Source organism: Saccopteryx leptura, chromosome 5 (assembly GCF_036850995.1).
Source record: "Saccopteryx leptura isolate mSacLep1 chromosome 5, mSacLep1_pri_phased_curated, whole genome shotgun sequence".
NCBI classification, from domain to species: domain Eukaryota; kingdom Metazoa; phylum Chordata; class Mammalia; order Chiroptera; family Emballonuridae; genus Saccopteryx; species Saccopteryx leptura.
The window spans coordinates 141799080-141817218 of record NC_089507.1 but is presented as its reverse complement, the minus strand read 5'-3'; the positions used below and the strand labels follow the sequence as shown (position 1 = coordinate 141817218).

The 18139-nt window shown below is 54.4% G+C and overlaps 1 protein-coding gene across 2 annotated transcripts in view; it reads left to right on the top strand.

Moving 5' to 3' along the window:
* The window catches only part of PAXIP1 (PAX interacting protein 1), a 37129-nt gene extending 19243 nt beyond the window's left edge, over positions 1–17886 (top strand). For both annotated transcript variants that reach the window (XM_066385531.1, XM_066385532.1), the window contains exons 6-21: positions 1505–2134; positions 6201–6690; positions 7077–7171; positions 8179–8274; positions 9016–9153; positions 9505–9626; positions 10012–10196; positions 11003–11046; positions 11577–11647; positions 13624–13726; positions 14518–14686; positions 15688–15788; positions 16780–16914; positions 16999–17074; positions 17156–17216; positions 17680–17886. In XM_066385531.1, coding sequence (XP_066241628.1) covers positions 1505–2134; positions 6201–6690; positions 7077–7171; positions 8179–8274; positions 9016–9153; positions 9505–9626; positions 10012–10196; positions 11003–11046; positions 11577–11647; positions 13624–13726; positions 14518–14686; positions 15688–15788; positions 16780–16914; positions 16999–17074; positions 17156–17216; positions 17680–17695 — 2532 coding nt within the window. In that variant the 3' untranslated portion in view covers positions 17696–17886. The remainder of the gene's footprint in view (positions 1–1504; positions 2135–6200; positions 6691–7076; positions 7172–8178; positions 8275–9015; positions 9154–9504; positions 9627–10011; positions 10197–11002; positions 11047–11576; positions 11648–13623; positions 13727–14517; positions 14687–15687; positions 15789–16779; positions 16915–16998; positions 17075–17155; positions 17217–17679) is intronic.
* The last annotated feature ends 253 nt before the right edge of the window (positions 17887–18139 follow it).

The window sequence follows — 18139 nt, the reverse complement described above, 5'->3', positions numbered from 1 at the left end:
AAGTGGATGCCAGGTCAGCCGCATCGGCCCCCCAGGGACGTGCTGGAAATGTGGATGGCTCAGAACCTGCCAACCCTGCTGGGGAGTCTGGTGCTCTCTTGTTTTAGAGCTGCCCTGCTGTAAACATCAGACCTACCTTCTCTGCTGAGAACCATGGCTGGTCTGCTGGGAGTAGGGAAGTCGGACTGATCAGTGTTGCCACAGACTGGCTGTTGGCTCTAGTTTTCCTTGCTGCCGAGTGTTGTGTGAGCACTGTCATTGGGTGTGTTCCCTGAGGTCCCTGGCTCAGGAGGGGGCTGTGTGTGGCGGAGAGGTGGGCATGCAGGCTGCTAGCTGTCCACCAGAGGCCCTGTCGCAACCTGTGTGTGATGCAGAGCAGGTCCCAGACTTGCTGCTCTCGAGCTGGTTTCCTGATGGGACGGGGTGAGTTGGTGAGCCATGCAGTCCTGGAAGGGACTTTCTGTGACGGTTTAGATGTGAGTCGTAAAATCTACTTAAGAACAAACTTGTATTTTGTATAAAAATTTAACAGAGCAGTAGCATGCTTTGTTTAAATAGTAGGGGCTTCTTTCTGTGGCTCAGGGTAAGTCATCTCCCTTGACGTGGCTGGTTTGCCCAAGAACTGCTCTCAATGTTGACCGTCAGCCATGGACAGGTGGGACTCTGCTAGTTGCTGGAACCATCTTTTGCAGACTACTTGGTCACGTGACTCTTGTTTAAAATGTCCACTTTTTCTCTTCATCCTTGGCGGTCACTGTGCACCCTCACCAGTTGGAGAGCCCTCTGCGGACCCCCACCCTTTGCTCCACGTGTCCTGCCCTCTGCTCTCTGGGGTCGTGCACCCTGCAGGGAGGCTTGCCCTGGGTCCCTTGTTACTGTAGACCCCTGTCTGATCATACCTGTGTCTATCAGCCCTGGTTTTACTTATTGTTTAAAAAAATTTTATTTATGTATTTATTTTAGAGAGAGGTAGGGAGAGACAGTGAGAGACAGGAACATCAATCTGTTCTTCTATGTGCCCCAACCGGGTATTGAACCAGCACCCTTGGCACCTGGCCCTCATTTATATTGTATTCTCATAACCAAATGTGGCCCTCATCAGGGCGGAGACTTGTTGAGTCTCAGGTGGCGTGAGCTCGGCAGACACTGGGTACCAGGCGGGGAGAGTGCCCGTGAGGCCCCGGCACCCTGTCTGCACTCCCAGCGCTGGGCCATGGAGACCAGGTCAGGTGCAGCCATTCATTCCCTGCACAGGAGAATGTTCCGTAGGGTTCCAGGCTCTGCTCTTGCATCTGAAACATCCTTTATAAAAGTTAGTCTTAAACAAAGCCTTTTCACGAGACTCCCATTGCAGGCATGAGGCTGTCCTGCGGTCACTGAGATGTGGTTGTCGGGGCATTCCCCCGCTCCCCCGGGTGGAGGATGACCTGGCCGGTGCCAAGCCCGCCATGAGGCGTGGTTCCGGGGCATGCTGTGGCGCTCAGCTTCGTGTGCTTGCTCCTAGGAGAAGTACGAGTGTGCTCTGAAGAGGACAGGCATTAGGATCGTGACCCCCGATTGGGTCCTGGACTGCGTGTCTGAGAAAGCCAAAAAAGACGAAGCGTTTTATCACCCTCGCCTCATTATTTACGAGGAGGAGGAGGAGGAAGAGGAGGAGGACGTGGAGAACGAGGAGCGTGACTCCCTGAATGAGGGCAGCTCTGATGACAAGTCGAGCCCTGCCAGCTCTCAGGACGGGTCCCCACCAGGCAGCCGGCGGTTCTCGCCCAAGGCGGACACCGAGAAGGCCAAGGGGGAGCTGATGTTTGACGATTCCTCAGATTCCTCCCCTGAGAAGCAGGAGAGGAACCTGAACTGGACCCCCGCGGAGGTCCCACAGGTGGCGGTGGCCAAGCGCAGGCTGCCTGCCGGCAAGGAGCCCGGCCTCATCAACCTGTGTGCCAGTGTGCCACCTGTGCCCGGGGGCCTCCTGCCTCCCGATGGCCGCATGGGCCTGGGTGCCCTGGGCCCCGGCCTCCCAAGCTCTGACAGGTCCGACGTGATGGCTGCCTGGAGCCCTGCCGTGCGGACACTGCGTAACATCACCAACAGTACCGACATTTCTCAGATGAGCCGGCCGGCCAATGTCACGCACGTGAGTTCGTTCTTGAATTCAGTTAACTTTCCCCTGATTCCAATTTCTTTTCAGTGTCATTTTGTGTAGGTTTCAGGTGCATAGCCTGGTGGGAGGCAGTCCCATGCTTGTAAAGTGCTCCCCCCATGTCCCCAGTGCCCTCCTGGCTCCGTCGTGGTCAGTCCACCCTCATGGACTGTTCCCTGTGCTCTGCTCTCCGTCCTCGTGACTGTCCTCTCATCCCCAAGCTGCCCGTCGGCCTCCCTTACCCCTGCTCACCCTGCCCCCAACCCCATGTCCTGCCTCGGCTCAGCTCATGGTGTCTTCCTGTGTGGGAACTTGAGTCTGGTGTGTGTGTGTGCGCGCGCATGCGCACACGTGCGCACTTCTGTGTCCTAAACTCGGTCGTCGTGAGGGCAAGGACACGTGCAAGTGAGCTCCCAGCCCGCAGACAGGCCCCGTCCTCTGTTTGAGGTTTGAGGCGAGCTTGGCAGCTGTAGGAATGCACTTGGCCAGCTGCTCTGTCTGTTCATGATGAACTTCATGTAGATGCCTTCGTCTCCTTTGATGGTTTTTTGTGATTGGAACTTGTTGATACAGAACAGACCCCAAAGTGTTAGTAGAGGTTTTTCAATTTAACGCGGAAAGAAGGTGGCCAGGGTGGTATACTGGGCGCTATTTACATTCTTGTGGGCACTGGAACACGTGGTCAATAAGAAAGACCCGTCCCCTGCTGATCTGGGTGCAGGAGACAGCAGACAGCCCTGAGCAAAGGGTTCCCGGTGGGCCAGGTGTTGTGGAGATGGTAGAAAGGGGTCACAGTGGAATCTCGGGGAGGGAGGCTGTTTTAGATTAGGTGGTCAGGGAGGGCTTCAGGGAGGAGGTGCGAGGAGGCCAGGGAAGCTGTGAAGGGAGAGCGTTCCAGATGAGAGACCTGCAGCTGTGAAGACTGAAGGATGTGGGAGTTGGCAGTGTTGTAGGGGGCGGTGTGACAGAGACTCGGGGAGGCGTGGGGTGGGTGCTTGGGCAGACACAGGGCTCTGACATACTTCCTGTTAGAAACAGCAGGGCCAGTTACAATGGTGATGGCGGTGGTGGTGGGTTTTTTTAAAAAGATTTTATTTGTTGATTTTTCAGAAAGGAGGGGGAGGTGGAGGAGAGTGAGAAGTGTCAATTCATAGTTGCTTCACTTCATTGCTTCTTGCCCTTGACACCAGGCAAGCCCAGGGATTTTAACCGGCAACCTTAGCATTCCAGGTCCATGCTCAATCCACTGCACCACCGCAGGGCAGGCAGATAGCACTGGTAGTTCTAAAAAGTCTTTATTGGTTAGACGTGTAACTGTTCTTTTCTCTCCTCCCTGCAGTGATTGATGGGTAGATAGTACATGGTTCTCAAGATGATGGGAAGAGTGGGTCCAGAGTCAGGTGGGCGTGGGGCTGGGTGGGGGGGGGGGCAGTCAGGGATGTGAGGAGAATAGGGTGTTTTGGAACAGTTGAGGAAGAGGTTCCGGAAGATGATATTGCTGGCCCTGGTTAGAACCCAGGTCTGGTCACCATGGTGACCACGGTGATCATGGTGACCATGGCTTAGGATAGAGCAAGGATGAACGGGACTGTAACCCAGGTGGTAGGTGGTGGAGCTGAGGAAGGCAGGTGCACCTGCCGCCCAGAGGGTCAGGTGTGCGCAGACCTGGCGCCTTGGGTTCGCAGTTTGGGAGGTGCGGGGCTTTGCTGACGTGACAGGTCACGCTCTGCCCAATGCTTTTAATTTGGTCCAACTTGTTTTTTTTAAGATTCTATTTTTTTGTCCACACCATGAGATTCTCCATGAAGAGGGGTTCCCTGCCTGAGAGACGGTGGTGTGATGGTGTGCAGTGTGGGTGGCGTCTGCTGCCTACGTCCCCGAGGCTCGCATGTTACCTGTATCCCTTCGCACTGTCACCTGTCTGGGCCCTGGCTCTGGAGGGCGAGTGACTGAGGGGATGAGGAGCAGGGCCTGTTGTCCAGGGGGCGTCCGAGCTCCCAGTGAAGGGGAGGACGTGGAGCCCCATGCAGTGCTCTCGGTGTGGGCAGGGCGGCCGCGGAGCTGTCCAGCACGGTGGAGCTCTCTGGAGAGCGGAGAGCAGCAGTCAGAAAGCAGCGGGGAGCACACATCAGGGTGGTGTGGGATGTCCCTGTGGGCGAGGCCGCGAGAGGCACCCTGTGTGTCCAGGTGGACTTCTGCCGGCAGCCAGCTGGTGTGAGAACCAGGTGACAATCCGTTGTGTGCAGCCCCTGCGCTCAGGAAGCGCCGTTTTTCTTCCCCTCGTAGAGGAATGAGGAAGGGAGCGTGTTTCTCAGGTACAGTGGGTCTTGGTTCGAATCCTAAGTTCCCTCAATTTCTGTTTGGATAGGGAGATCAAATGATGTCATTTGAAGTGAAATAAGTGACCAGCAGGAGCATGGGCACATCTCTGCAGGTGGGAGGACCCGTAGAGGACACTTGTGGAGGATGTGGTCAGTCCCTCCCTGAGGGGAGTGGGGAGGCTCGTCCAGTCTGCACAGCTGGGTTTGATTGCGAGTGAGGCCGGAGCTCGGGTCTTCCAAGAGGTGTCAGCCATGTAGAAACCTTAGGCCGTTTGCTACTGGATGTGAAGGAAATGAATTCTTGACATGTTAGAAACAGGACAGATTTGGTGTAAAATTGGATCAGGGAGTTAGGGAAACGTAGCTAGCCATCAGAGCCCTGTATAAATGGCTGCGATTTAGTGATCGGAGCCACGCGGCACGTGCTTTTTGTATTGTGGTACTCGGAGTAAGCGATTTAAGTAAAGACTGGCTATTAGAAAGGAAAGAGTGTAACTTGACATTCATTCAAGTCGCTGTTTGCATGCAGCGGATGAGGATATCAAGCATGAGAGAGGGTTACTTTTTTCTTCGATTCTTCAGGATGAATCTGTTTTTTATCCCGGTGGGCAGAGGGCTGGAAGTCCTCAGAGTATAGAGGTGTTCTCAAGGGTATCCACCCACCGCCGGCCAGCAGGTGATGGCTCTCCCACATCCCTCTCCGTTCCAGCTGGGCTCTTGTGTTGAACTGCTGTCTGCTCACGGCCCCAGGCTCCTCGGCCTCTCAGGTCATGGCTACACGAAGCCATCCGGGCAGGCCTGGCCACTCTGAGAGCCCAGGGCTTGAGGGGACCAGCCTCTGGCTCCAGGCATCCCCAATGGCCCTCCCAACAAGCTCCATGTGGGAAGGACCCCTTTGGTCTGCAGTTGGGGTACAGGAAGTGCAGCAGGCGGTAGTCTGCTGGTTCGACCTTTCTTGTTGTACTATATGGTGTTTATTCCCTTATTACCCATCAGTTGCCCAACATGGGTTGTTACACGTACAAAGTAAAGAAACCTCAAATAGTCCCAATGCTGTCAAGTGATAAACTCCCTCCCAGAGGCAGCCACCGTACTGACCAGTGGCGGGTGGTGCTTGGGGTGACCTGCAGAGACACACGCAGGGTCCCTCCCCACCGTGCCCCACGACTCTGATGGGGCAGCAGCCGGCTGGCGGGGCCCATCCCACTGCGTTCACTCGGGGTGGAGGATCTGGTCTGCATGTTCGGCTCTCACGGGGCCCTGCTGTGGGGAGGAAGTGTGGGTGAGAGGCTGGCCGGCGCCTTCCCTGTCACTCCTGAGCATCACTGGTTCGTCAGCTTTGGGAAGGTCTGGGCCGCACGTTCCCGCACACGGCCAGGCTGCCCGAGGAGTCAGCGCGGCAGAACACGCGTTTCTTGCTGCCGTCTGGCTGTGTCCAGTGACAGGTCAGCCGTGTGGGCTCTGCATCCGTCCCCTCCAGTTCTGTAGCTTGTTTCCTGGCGCTTGGCTTTGGTTTCTGGTGGCCTCAGGTCAGGCGTCTTGCACTTGCGTTGTTGCAGCTGCTGATGCTTCTTTAACAAACGCTGGGGAAACCGCGGCATTGTTCGTGAGGCTTCCAGGGTGGCTGCTGGTTGCCATCGGTGACTGTTAAAGGACCATGCAGGGTCCACTGTCCCATTCTTGACTGACGTCAGCGCACGTCAGGCGCTTCTGGTGACGTGTCCTCACTGGTTTTGCAGATCCTGCAGTCCCTTTCGGCCCCCGCAAAAAGCATGGACCCACAGGTGAACCACAGCCAGCAGGGCCATGCCAGCGCCGGCTCCGTGCTCTTCAGCCAAGTGAAGGTGGTTCCAGAGCCGCCTCTGCCCCAGCCACCGCCACCGCCGCACCCCGTCCTGCACCTGCCACCCCAGCAGGTCATGCAGCTCCAGCCGCCGCCGCAAATCCCACAGCCGCAGCAGCACCCGTTCCCGCCACCACACCGCCCGCAGCAGCTCCAACCCCTACAGCAGCAGCAGCAGCAGGCCCTGCAGCAGCAGTTGCACCAACTGCAGCAGCAACAGCTGGCACAGCTGCAGCAGCAGCAGCTGCAGCGCCTGCACCAGCAGCAGCTGCAGACACACGCAGTGCAGCCCCAGGTTCCGCCCTCGCAGTCCCTGCAGCGGCTGCCACACCCGCAGCTGCACCCGCCGCTACAGCAGCTCTTTGGACACGACCCTGCGGTGGAGAGTTAGTAGTGTGGCTTCCTTCCTTCTTCCTCTGTAGAGTGTCGCCCTCACGGGAACGCCCTTAGGTTGCGAGGGCGGATGAGGGGTCATGTCATCATCATTTGCATGGCCCCTACAGAATGGAGCTGCGATGGCACAATGGGTGTCAAGTTTGGTGTGGGGCGCTGGACACCGGCATCGGTGTGAGCAGGCTGCCGTGGGGCTGACCCGGAGCTCCCGCACCCGTTTCCTAGCGACAGTTAAGCACGTGCACGGGCAGCGGCGCTGCATGTGCTCAGATGCTGTGGTGCGTCCTGGGCCAGTGTGACCTCCTGTGTTCTGACTGAGCGCAGCCAGGTTGCGTGTCCGTGGGCTTTAACCTCCGCTCCTTGCACCACTGTCTTCCAGTTCCAGAAGAAGGCTTCCTGCTGGGCTGCGTGTTTGCCATCGCTGATTACCCGGAGCAGATGTCCGACAAGCAGCTGCTGGCTACCTGGAAGAGGGTGAGGTGCCCAGGGCGGGAGGCTTTGCACTGATGGTTTCCTCTCCCAGCGTGGATGGTGGCGTGCCCGTGGCTGCCTTCGCTGAGACACGTGCACCGTGTCCTGAGTGTCCCAGGCTCTCACTGATATCTGGGTGGCCTTGGGCAGATCACCTTCCCGGGCATCAGCGTGCTTAGCTGTGAAGGGAGGTGCCAGACTTGATCTTCTCAGGGTTCTGAGGGGCCTGGATTACTTGTATGAAAGTGGGGTGTGGGAGTAGGGTCAGGGTTTGGTGACAGAGGTAGGGACTGTCACCTTCTCTGTGCTTTCACCACTTGTTCCTGCAGAGGTGAGCGTTAGAAACCCCGAGGCCAGGTTAGGAGGGGCCACAGGCCGCTCGCCCACGTGTGGGACTGAGGTCCATTCCTTGATTTATTATTTTGCATGAAGTTTTTGACCCAGTTCCATTTGTGGCGTTGCTAGGAAAGTTTTACTTTTCTTTAAAAGGCCGCCATGCAAAACAATTTCTTTTTAAAGAAAAGAAAAGTAAAACTTTTCTAGCAACGCCACAAATGGAACTGGGTCAAAAACTTTTTTCCAAGAATGAGTCAAAGCGTGCTTCAGACACGTGTTGAGTTTCCTTCCTGGAGCATTCGTGGTATCTAGACCCTGCTGTGTCCCAGGCGTGTGCGGGACCCAGGGAATGCTGATGGACAAACTTAGACCTCCGTGTGTATGTCATGAACATTTTAAAGTTCGAAGATTAGTCCAAGAGAACCAGTGCTAAATAATGCGATGTCTCTCATTCTGTCGTCTTCTTTCTGGACATTCAGATGAAATGTGTGTGGGGTCCATTTCCACGTCCTAGTGCTCTGTAGAGATGCTGTGAATATAACTGTCATATGTCTTTCTACTTTGGGGAGATACCCTCTATAAACCTGTGATGAGGTCCTGACACGCTGTGACTTGGTCGCACGACCCTCCCTCTTCCCGGGCGCATGCTGACGTCCCGTCTCATGTGCCATCAGATCATCCAGGTTCACGGCGGCGCAGTCGACCCCGCGCTCTCCAGCCGCTGCACGCACTTGCTCTGCGAGAGCCAAGTCAGCGGGATGTACGCACAGGTGAGAGATTGTGGTCGGGCAGGGTTTGTCTACCCTCTACAAACAATCTTCATTGCTCTTTGTTGGGTCCGTAACTTAGTGGACAGCAGACTTTTGTGTCTTTTCCCATGGAGAGACAGCAGGGTTCCACGTGGGCTTGAGGCAGCTGTGAGTGGGGGGTGGCCCTGGGACGTCCTGCTCGATGGGACTTTGTCTGCAGGGCCTGGCTAGGCACTCCACACACAACTTTTCTTCTCTGTTTTAAAGACACGCTTACCCGTAGTCAGACCCATGTTAGTGTGCACGTGGTATGTGACCTCTGGGAAGCCCTCTTTACAAGAGTAGCCCACTTCCTGTCGCTGGTCCACCACAGATGGGACAGCCTTGTGGGCCTTGTCCATGGTTCACTCTAGCTAGGTGGTTACCTTTTCTCTTAAGTTGCCGTGTGCAGGACTGTGTTCTTGTATGGAAATTTTAACTTTCAGGATCGTACATGGCCCTCCCTCTATGAGACTGGTTTTCAGGGTGTGATAAGATCTGTTGCTTTTATCCCCTGCGATGGGCCCTTGTTCCTGTTTGATGCTGACATTCAAGTGGCATTGAACTTACTTGCCTTGCTGCTGTAGTTGGCTTCCCTGGTGAATAAGCCGTGGAATTCTGTGGTTTCTGGTGTGGGGTTGTGGCGTCGCCGGCTCACTGCGTGGTGGCCTGGCTGCGGCACACAGACAGCCCTGCCCCGTGCCCTGTGCCCTGTGCCTGCAGGCGCTCCGGGAGCGGAAGCGCTGTGTCACTGCCCATTGGCTGAATGCCGTCCTGAAGAAGAAGAAGCTGCTGCCCCCTCATCGGGCCCTGCACTTCCCCGTGGCGTTCCCCCCCGGAGGCAAGCCCTGCTCCCAGCACGTAAGACCTGAGTCCCGCTCGCCGCTCCCCTCGGGTCCTGGGCAGCATCTCCTGCCCATCGGGGCTGTGGCCCTGATTCTTCAGGCTCTGATACTGTTTGAAATTCTGAAATAAGCCGGTTTCTTGTAGCAGAAGTGGCCATTGGGCAGGACTGTGTCAGTAGTATGTTCTGTACTGGTCACCTCAGACTGGGTCAGGAAGGGGAATAGGGAACTGACTGTGTTTACGCCCAGGTATCGCTCGTCATGACACAGAGAGTGAAAACACGCGTGTCCACAGGAAGCAGCCTTTGTGCGGGAGGAAGAGCCCATGGTTAAGTTCTTTTCCCATGTCTGCTCTTCTTTCCCTCAGATCATTTCTGTGACTGGGTTTGTTGACGGGGACAGAGATGACCTGAAGCTAATGACCTACCTGGCAGGTGCCAAGTACACAGGCTACCTGTGTCGCAGCAACACGGTCCTCATCTGCAAAGAGTAAGCCCGCCGCATGGCCACGCTGTGTCCTGAGTCCCCAGCGCACCCTGCCCTGCCGGCGGGATAGCTCTGTGCTTGTGTGGAGAAGTCAGGTGACCTCATGGGATGTTAGCACTGGGGCCCGTGAACACTTGAAAGAGAGGAGATGAGTAATGAAGCAGGAATGAGGTAGATGTAGGACCCGGAGAGGATGTTGCGTGGCCCTGCCTGAGTCTTAAAGTGACAGCCACCGCCAGCCAGGGCTCACCCTCCACTTGGCTGAGATGTCTCCGTTGTTTCTGACGAATGAGAAAACATTCTTAGGTTCTTTTGTAGAAAACAAGGGGCCAGTTTGAATAGTCCACAGTTCTAACATTTAATAAATGTGTTCTCTCCACCAAAAAAGACCCACCGGTCTCAAGTACGAAAAAGCCAAAGAGTGGAGGATCCCCTGTGTGAACGCACAGTGGCTCGGGGACATCCTGCTCGGGAACTTCGAGGCCCTGCGGCAGGTCCAGTACAGTCGCTACACGGCCTTCAACCTGCCCGACCCGTTCGCCCCGACCCCGCACCTTGTGTTCAGTCTCCTGGGTGAGTGGGCCCCCTCGGCCCCTGGGGGGACCCCATGCCCACTGTGCAGATTACAGCGCTTCATTTGACTACACTCTGCACTGCACGTGACTCCAAGAATGGTCGTTCAGAGACTGCTTCAGGATGTTGACTTTGGAAGTTCTGTTTTCATTGGCTTCGGTCACAAGAACATTTCTTGGTTCCGGCCGTTCTCTGCTTCCCTGTGGCTTCAGCTCTGAGGACTGCGTGTCCTTCCTTCATGGGCCAGAAGCCAGAGTGTGGCGCCTTGTGGGGAAGCGCTCGCGTGGCCCCTGATGACCTCTCGTCACAGGTGGTCTGTTAGAGGCCACACGTGGCTGTGCTGTGTCCTCACTGGGACCTGATGTAGGATCCGTGCAGCAGGCTGGACAGCGGGTGCTTGCCTGGGACAAGCTGCTCCTCCCTCGCCTGACTGGGAGGCTCCTTCATGTTCAGCCACTGTCCTCACATCTGTCCTGTGACGCCATCAGCCGAGCTGCCTGTGTCTGGGGCGACCAGCCTAAGACCGGTCTTCTAAAAGGTTCTATTTGCCCTGGTTGGCAAACTGCGGCTGGCGAGCCACGTGTGGCTTTTGGGCCCCTTGAGTGTGGCTCTTCCACAAAACGCCACGTGCGGGCGCTACCTCGATTAGGAATGAACCTACTTATGTGGTTTAAGTTTAAAAAATTTGGCTCTCAAAAGAAATTTCAATTGTACTTTTGATATTTGGCTCTGTTGACTAATGAGTTTGCCGACCATGGTGTGAAACAACACAGTGTGTAAAAATAATGTGTTTCTTTTCTCTTCAGAGGCGTGGAAGGTTCCCCTGAAAGTGTCAGCGGAGTTGTTGATGGTAGGTCATGTCCACACTGTACTGTGCTGTTCAAGTGCAGAACGGTGTTTTGCTTTTGCAAATTAAAACCTCTCAGTAGTTTGTCAACATGACTAATGAGGGCTCCCTGTGTGTGTCATGTCCCTGACGTTGCTTTTCCCTGAGTTGATGGCGTTGTTGGTGTCCTGTGCTTCAGAGAGCACTGTGATGGTGACATTTCTGGTTCATGGATACTGGTTTTTTTTTTAGAGAGTGTAATTACATTGACTATGTTTTCCAAATTCTGAGTTGGGATGCATGATGAAAAACTTGATACGAAAACTAGGGAGTTCTGAGACGTGCTAGGAGGCGGCGGGGTTAGGAGAACACGGGAGCTAGGCTGGAGGCCTGCTGCTCCCGGCCCGCGGCATCTGTGCTGTGTGTTCGCACAGACACCATTTTGATGTGGGGAGCGTGTCCTGTGTGAGATGCTGGGCTCACTCGACAGCTCTCTGGGAAGCCACTGCGTTGCGTAGGAGGGTTGACTGTGGGACATAATGTCTTCATTCCAGGGTGTGAGGTCGTCCCCCAAAGTGAAGCAGAGCGAAGTGACCAACGTCCAGCCTTGCTCCAAGAGGGCCAGGTACGTACGGCGCTGCCTCCCTCTGCCAGCGTCCCGGGGCTGCACGAGGGCTGTCTGCGTCGGTGGGGGGCAGTGGGCACGGTGTCGGCCTGTACCGCTGCGGTCACTGATCTCAAACCCCGGGCTCGCCCGGTCAGGGTGCACACAGGAAGAGTTGATGCTTCCTGCTCCTCCCCACTCCTTCTCTCTCTCAAATCAAAAAATAAAATCCTTGGCCTGACCTGTGGTGGCGCAGTGGATAAAGCACCAATCTGTAATGCTGAGGTTGCTGGTTCGAAACCCTGAGCTTGCTCGGTGAAGGCACATATGGGAGGGAGTTGATGCTTCCTGCTCCTCACTTTCTCTTTCTCTCCTCCCTAAAATGAATAAATAAAATCCTAATAAATAAATAAATAAAATCCATAAGTGAAGCTATAATTTAAAAATTTTAAAAGGAAGAACTGGTGGTGATCAGGAACTTGCTGTCTCTGTCCTGGAGAGGAGGGTTGGAGGGTCTGCTCCCTGCTCAGGACTTGGCCCTGGTTTCGCTCTGTTGGGGAGATCAGTGGTGAACAGGCCGATTTCTCCTTTCTGCTGTTAAAAAAACAACCCAGTTGAATCCTGTTCTTCAAGCAGCACCGTGGCAGCCCCCTGGGATATGGTAGAACTCAGCCCCAGGCACCCCCAGAGTGGGTGTGAGAGGCACGGGCTGCATGTAGGGGCGGCCTGCCAGGGGCGGGGGTGCCCGTCGGCGCTGGTCCTCACTCTGGCACGGTGCGTGCACACGCAGTTCTCGGAGCAGCGTTCTGCCTGCTCGGAGCAGGGTGACTTCGAGCACTCTCCCCTTTCTGTGGGCCGGGGTTGCAGCCCGAGCGCCTGCTGGTCTTTCCCCTCCCACTCGTCTGCTTCCCTCCTCCCTCCCCTGGCCACACCGTCCCAAGTCATGGAATTTCAGAGTAAAACCTGAATGACACAGTTATAGTTTTAAAGACTGTCACCAAAATGCCAGAAAGTTTGCCCTTCTTCCCTTCCTTCCCTTCCCTTCCCTTCCCTTCCCTTCCCTTCCTTCCTTCCTTCCTTCCTTCCTTTCTCTCTCTCTCTCTCTCTCTCTCTCTCTCTTCCCCCTTTCTTTCCTGCACTGTCTCAATGAAACACAAGCTAAAATAGGATCTGAAAAACTTAAGGACGTTCAAGACGGAGGTTGCATGTAAAGCGTGTGTCTGAGTCACAGCTGGAGCTGCAGGGACACTGCTCTCGCTGACTCCTGACCCTGCTGGGAAGGTGGACAGGCCCACCCCAATGTTCACCTTCCCTTTAAAGTCAGTTTAAAAAAGAACTTTAATCGGGAGAGGAGGGACCCCGAGGCAGAGGAGGCTGTCCACCGGCCCGTGAGCCATCTGGCCCTGCCCTGCAGTGCCGCGGGCCGGGTGCAGTCTTTGCGGGTTGAGTCCCCCGAGTGGGAAAGGAAGGACAGTGACCCCCCTGCTCTTTCCCTGAGGAGAACCACACCCACTGAGGGCCGGTCATGCTCATTAAAGCCACTGACCTCCCTTATCTTCTAAAGAACTTTTTTATTGATTCTAACAAGAGGAAGGGAGCGAGAAAGAGAAAGACGGGAACATTGATCTGATCCTGTGTGTTCCCTGACCGAGGACGGAACCAACAACTTCTGAGCTTCCAGATATGCTCTAACTCCCTGGTCGGTAAACTGTGACTGGCGAGCCACATGCGGCTCTTTGGCCCCTTGACTGTGTATCTTCCACAAAATACCACGTGTGGGTGCTACCTTAATAAGGAATGTACCTACCTATATAGTTTAAGTTTAAAAAATTTTGGCTCTCAAAGGAAATTTCAATTGTTGTACTGTTGATATTTGGCTCTGTTGACTAATGAGTTTGCCGACCACTGCTCTAATCAAACAAGCTATCTGGCTAGGGCTAAAGAACTTTTTTTAAAGGAAACAATAAAACCGTCCTCGCGTTTTGTTTATTTTATAGAATTGAAGACATTCCACCGCCCACTAAGAAGTTGGTGCCAGAACTGACCCCTTCTGTGCTGTTCACGGGGTTTGAGCATGCCCAGGTCCAGCAGTATGTCAAAGTGAGGGTTCATCCTACTGTGTGTGGGCTGCTGAGGGGTCCCGCCTCTGTCCTCTGCTTGTGAAGGGGTTGTGATGACATTGATGAGAAGGGGCAGCTGTTAGGTGGCCAGTGCTGCCCGCCAGGTGTCCTGCAGACTGACAGCCATGTGGACAGTGTGCCCAGGGCCACAGTCTACTCAAGGTTGGTGTTCTTGGTCAGGAGGCCAAGCAGGGAAGGTAGGTGTGTGTCTTTGTTACAAAACCTCAGATGTGCTTTTAGAAACAAACAGCAGTGCAGGGGGTGTAGGATTATGTTCTTGATTCTTGTGGAGGGCTGTGTTGTGAGCCTACATTTCATTTGTAATTTTTTTTAAATAAAGAAAACTATAAATGCTACTATTACATATTGAGCATAACTTCGTGTTTTTACCTTTAAAACTCAGTACAGTTCTGAGACCGTTTTATATGTTTGTGTCTCGTCGGTTGTCCTGTTGTTCTTTGTGGACTGGAGAGGGGAGGTTAAGGACTTCAGGCATGTGCAGTGGCCCAGACGGCCAGGGTGTGTGCACGTACCCCTCACCCCCAGAGCTGACCTGTTCTGATCCCAAGCTGTGTTGTTGGTGTCCGTGGAGAATTCCTGTTTGATTCTGATTTTGTGGGAAACTGACCACAGAAATGGACCTTGTCCATCTTGTCCAGTGTGGTGGATGTGGTGTGACCAGTTGTCCACTTCATGTGGCTGGACCTGTGTCCCCAGGCTTCCTCCTGGGCGCCGCTCCCTCACCACCGTCCCCTCTGTCCCGACCTGCAGAAGCTCTACATTCTGGGCGGGGACATTGCCGAGTCTGCACACAAGTGCACGCACCTCATCGCCAGCAAGGTGACTCGCACGGTCAAGTTCCTGACGGCCATCTCTGTGGTGAAGCACATCGTGACCCCCGACTGGCTGGATGAGAGCCTCAAGTGTCAGAAGTTCATTGGTAAGAGCGCACTGGTCCCATAGCATCAGTGACCAGTCAATGTCAAGTGTTTGTCCGAAGTTTACCTCCGTTTTCACCCCAGCGACACCTCAGTGCCTCTGTCCTGCAGTTTCCCCTCTGCCCGCACAGTAGTGCCCCCCCCCCCCCCCCCCCCCCGGCCAGCGCTCTCGGTGTATGAAGGTGACTGGACCTCCACCGTGCCTGGGAGCTTATGTCTCACGTACGTCACTTCCCGTGCTGCGGGCCTAGTTCGTTTCTACGTCGTCATTCTCCATTTCTCCCGTATTTAGACAGACTTGTCTTTTTCCACCTCGATCACCCGTGATCGGCTATGGATTGATTTTGTGTTCCTAGCAATTGATAAACAGACCCAAGCATGTCTCTGCGAATCACGGTTGCTCTTGTCCAGGGAAAGCAAACAGGCCCTTGAACTGAGAATGGTCCTCGCATTTTTAAAGCACTGTTTGAAAAGAACAGGAAGGGAGGGTATGTGACAATTATCTTTGTGCAACAGGAAGACATTAAAGGGATTTAAATGGCAGAGGTGGGCACATGTCAGCCATGATTTACTGCTTTTAAAAGATCACTGTGGGCGGAAAAAATGTCACAGGGGAAAAGCAGAAACAGGAAACTTGATGTTGACTGGGTAACCAGTCCGCTAACAATTTTCAGAAGTCTTCAAAGTTTGGTAAAACAATCCTCCATAAATTGCTTTATACTTTCATGTACTTAAAAGGAATGTGCTCTGGTAAGTCGGTCACATCGAACTGATTACCAGCTGAGCCCAGTGTCCCTCAGGTCAGAAGTGCCGGTGGCGTGACCTCCCCACTGTCGGGTTGCGGTCCTTCCCCTGGGTCTGAGGGCGTGGAGCAGGGTCCGTGGCTTCCCCACGTGTTTGTGAGGATTTGGCCCTGACCTGAGAGGGGACATCTTCCTGCCCGTGTCATAGGCGAGATGCGGGTGCAACGGCCCTGAGCCGGCGTGTGTGCCCTGTTTTCCAGACGAGCAGAGCTACCTCCTTCGGGATGCAGAGGCTGAGGTGCTCTTCTCCTTCAGCCTGGAAGAGTCCCTGAAAAGGGCGCACATCTCCCCACTCTTCAAGGTAACTTCGGGGAACACTGGTCAGGTCCACGTGGACAGGGCCACGCCTCAGTGGAAGCCTGAGCCGTGGTGTGGCCGGACCCCTGGGGTGTGCGTCGGGGGCGCTGTGTAGACTGTCATCTGGAGAAGGCATCCGGGCTGAAGCAGCAGGCCTGCGAGATGGGCCTGTGCATGTGGGGCGTTCAGGGGTGCTTGTGAGAGGCCCAAACGCTGCAAGCTGTCTGCGTGGGTTTCTGCTTCTGACACACTGACACTATTGCCAGTCACTGTGTCCTTGGCTGGGGAACGGACGAGGGTTTTGTGAAAATACCAATTAGACTATTCCTCAGTAATGTAGACATAATGACTTTTAAGTGTTGGTTATACAGCTTGGAATTGTCTTGTGTCAGCATGGCTCAGTCAATTAAGGAAGACTGTGTTCTGTCCACTTGTTAGGGGCCAGCTCAGAAACCTGACAGGATTGGCAGTTGTGAATTAAGATGGATCTTGCTTAAAACAGTCCGATTTTTAAATGTTTGGCATTTCTCCATGAGTAGTTTAAAACAAAGCAGTGTTTTGTAGTACACTTGGGAACAGGGTGATTAGAAAAATATATCTTAACCACTGAAGTTGTTTTCTACTTGTTTTGAGTCCAAATACCACATAGAGAATAGGAGTGCAGGACTGTGTCATTCTGTTGGACAGATAACCACAGATAATGGGATGCTAATTAGAATTTTGCAGCCATGGAGAAAAAAGTTAACTCTGGCTGTGTTACTGAGTCCTCCTGTCTTTGAGGACCGTTGGTTCTGGGTACTTCCGGTGACCACAAGTCAGACCTGACCGAAACGAATGTGCTTCAACTTCCCTGTTGACAGCCTGGGTGGCTGCAGGCCCGCGGCCTGGGGGACGGTGGGGCATTCTCTCGGGTGTGTCAGGAGAGTGTACGAGAAACGGCATGCTCTGAGAAGTCAGAGCATTCGAAAACGTCATGCGCGTGTGTTTATCTTTAGGCAAAATATTTTTACATCACCCCTGGGATTTGCCCCAGTCTGTCCACGATGAAAGCAATCGTAGAGTGTGCCGGTGGGAAGGTGCTGTCCAAACCACCGTCCTTCCGGAAGCTGCTGGAACACAAGCAGAACAAGGTGGGCACTGTGGACGTACTGCCTGCCCAGCCCCGTGGGCCGCTGCAAGGACAGACAGGACCGACAGCCCCCTCTCTTCCCCAGAGTCTGTCCGAGATCATCCTGATCTCCTGTGAGAATGACCTGCACCTGTGCCGGGAGTACTTCGCGCGGGGCATAGGTACGTGCGCACTTGTGCTTGAGTGTCCCGGGGCATGTGCGCCCTGCACACAGTCACGCTGGGTGTTTTCGCTGCTTTCAGATGTCCACAACGCGGAGTTTGTGCTCACTGGGGTGCTCACGCAGACGCTGGACTACGAGTCATATCCTTTTGGGGCGGGGTGGCGGCCCTCGCCTGCTCCAGCTCTGGCTCTGTCTCCTGGGCGGGGCGGCGGGTTGTTGCGGAGACTGTGGGATGGCAGGTAGTGGGTGGCGTGGGAACCTGCAGGCAGCACCTGCTTTCAGGCTGCTCGCCTTGTGCAGATGTTCCTGCTGCTCACCTTTGCGGGTGGGGCTAGCCTGGAGAGGGACTCATGGGTGTCCCCTGGGGGCCTTTCCCTTCCCTGTGGCCAGAGTGCGGCCTGATGCAGCTTCCCAGTGGGTGCACACGGGGTCCCCTGCATGGCTTCACCAGCATCTGTCCAGTGCCCCAGCTGGGCACACTTGGGGGGGTCCCCGTGAGGACGTGCCGCAGGACAGGTGAGGGGAGATGCCGTCCCCAGTCAGGGCCCTGCATGGCTGCTGTTCTGCTCGGTCTCAGGATGTTGTTTTCCTCAGCAAGCCCACGTATAAATTCAACTGAGCGCCTTGGCCAGGCCTGGTCTCGCGTGCGGCCTGCCCTCGGCCCCCACCACCTCGTTTTCCAGCTGCTTTCGTGGGGGACAAGCGTTTGTAGCAGGAGAACAAGTGTAATTGTACTGCATCTTTTTAGGATGTGTGATTTTATTGAGGAACATAAATTATGTTTTGTATTAAATGACTTTTAAGAGCCCACATCAGGTTTTACAATTCCTTTGCCAGGTTTTTAAATGTTTCCACACACTGTTGAAGGAACTGGAGCTGTGTGCGAAGGGGTGTAAATAAGACTAGTCTCTAAATTATGGATTCACAGAGTTGAAATGTTTTGTACTTTAATTATTTTTATTCCTTATAGCTTCCTTTTTATATTGATGCCCTGCCCCCATTTTAAATAAATGTCCTTTTGAACTTTAGAGAATTGAGTGATTCTTTGTTATCCCTTTTTTTT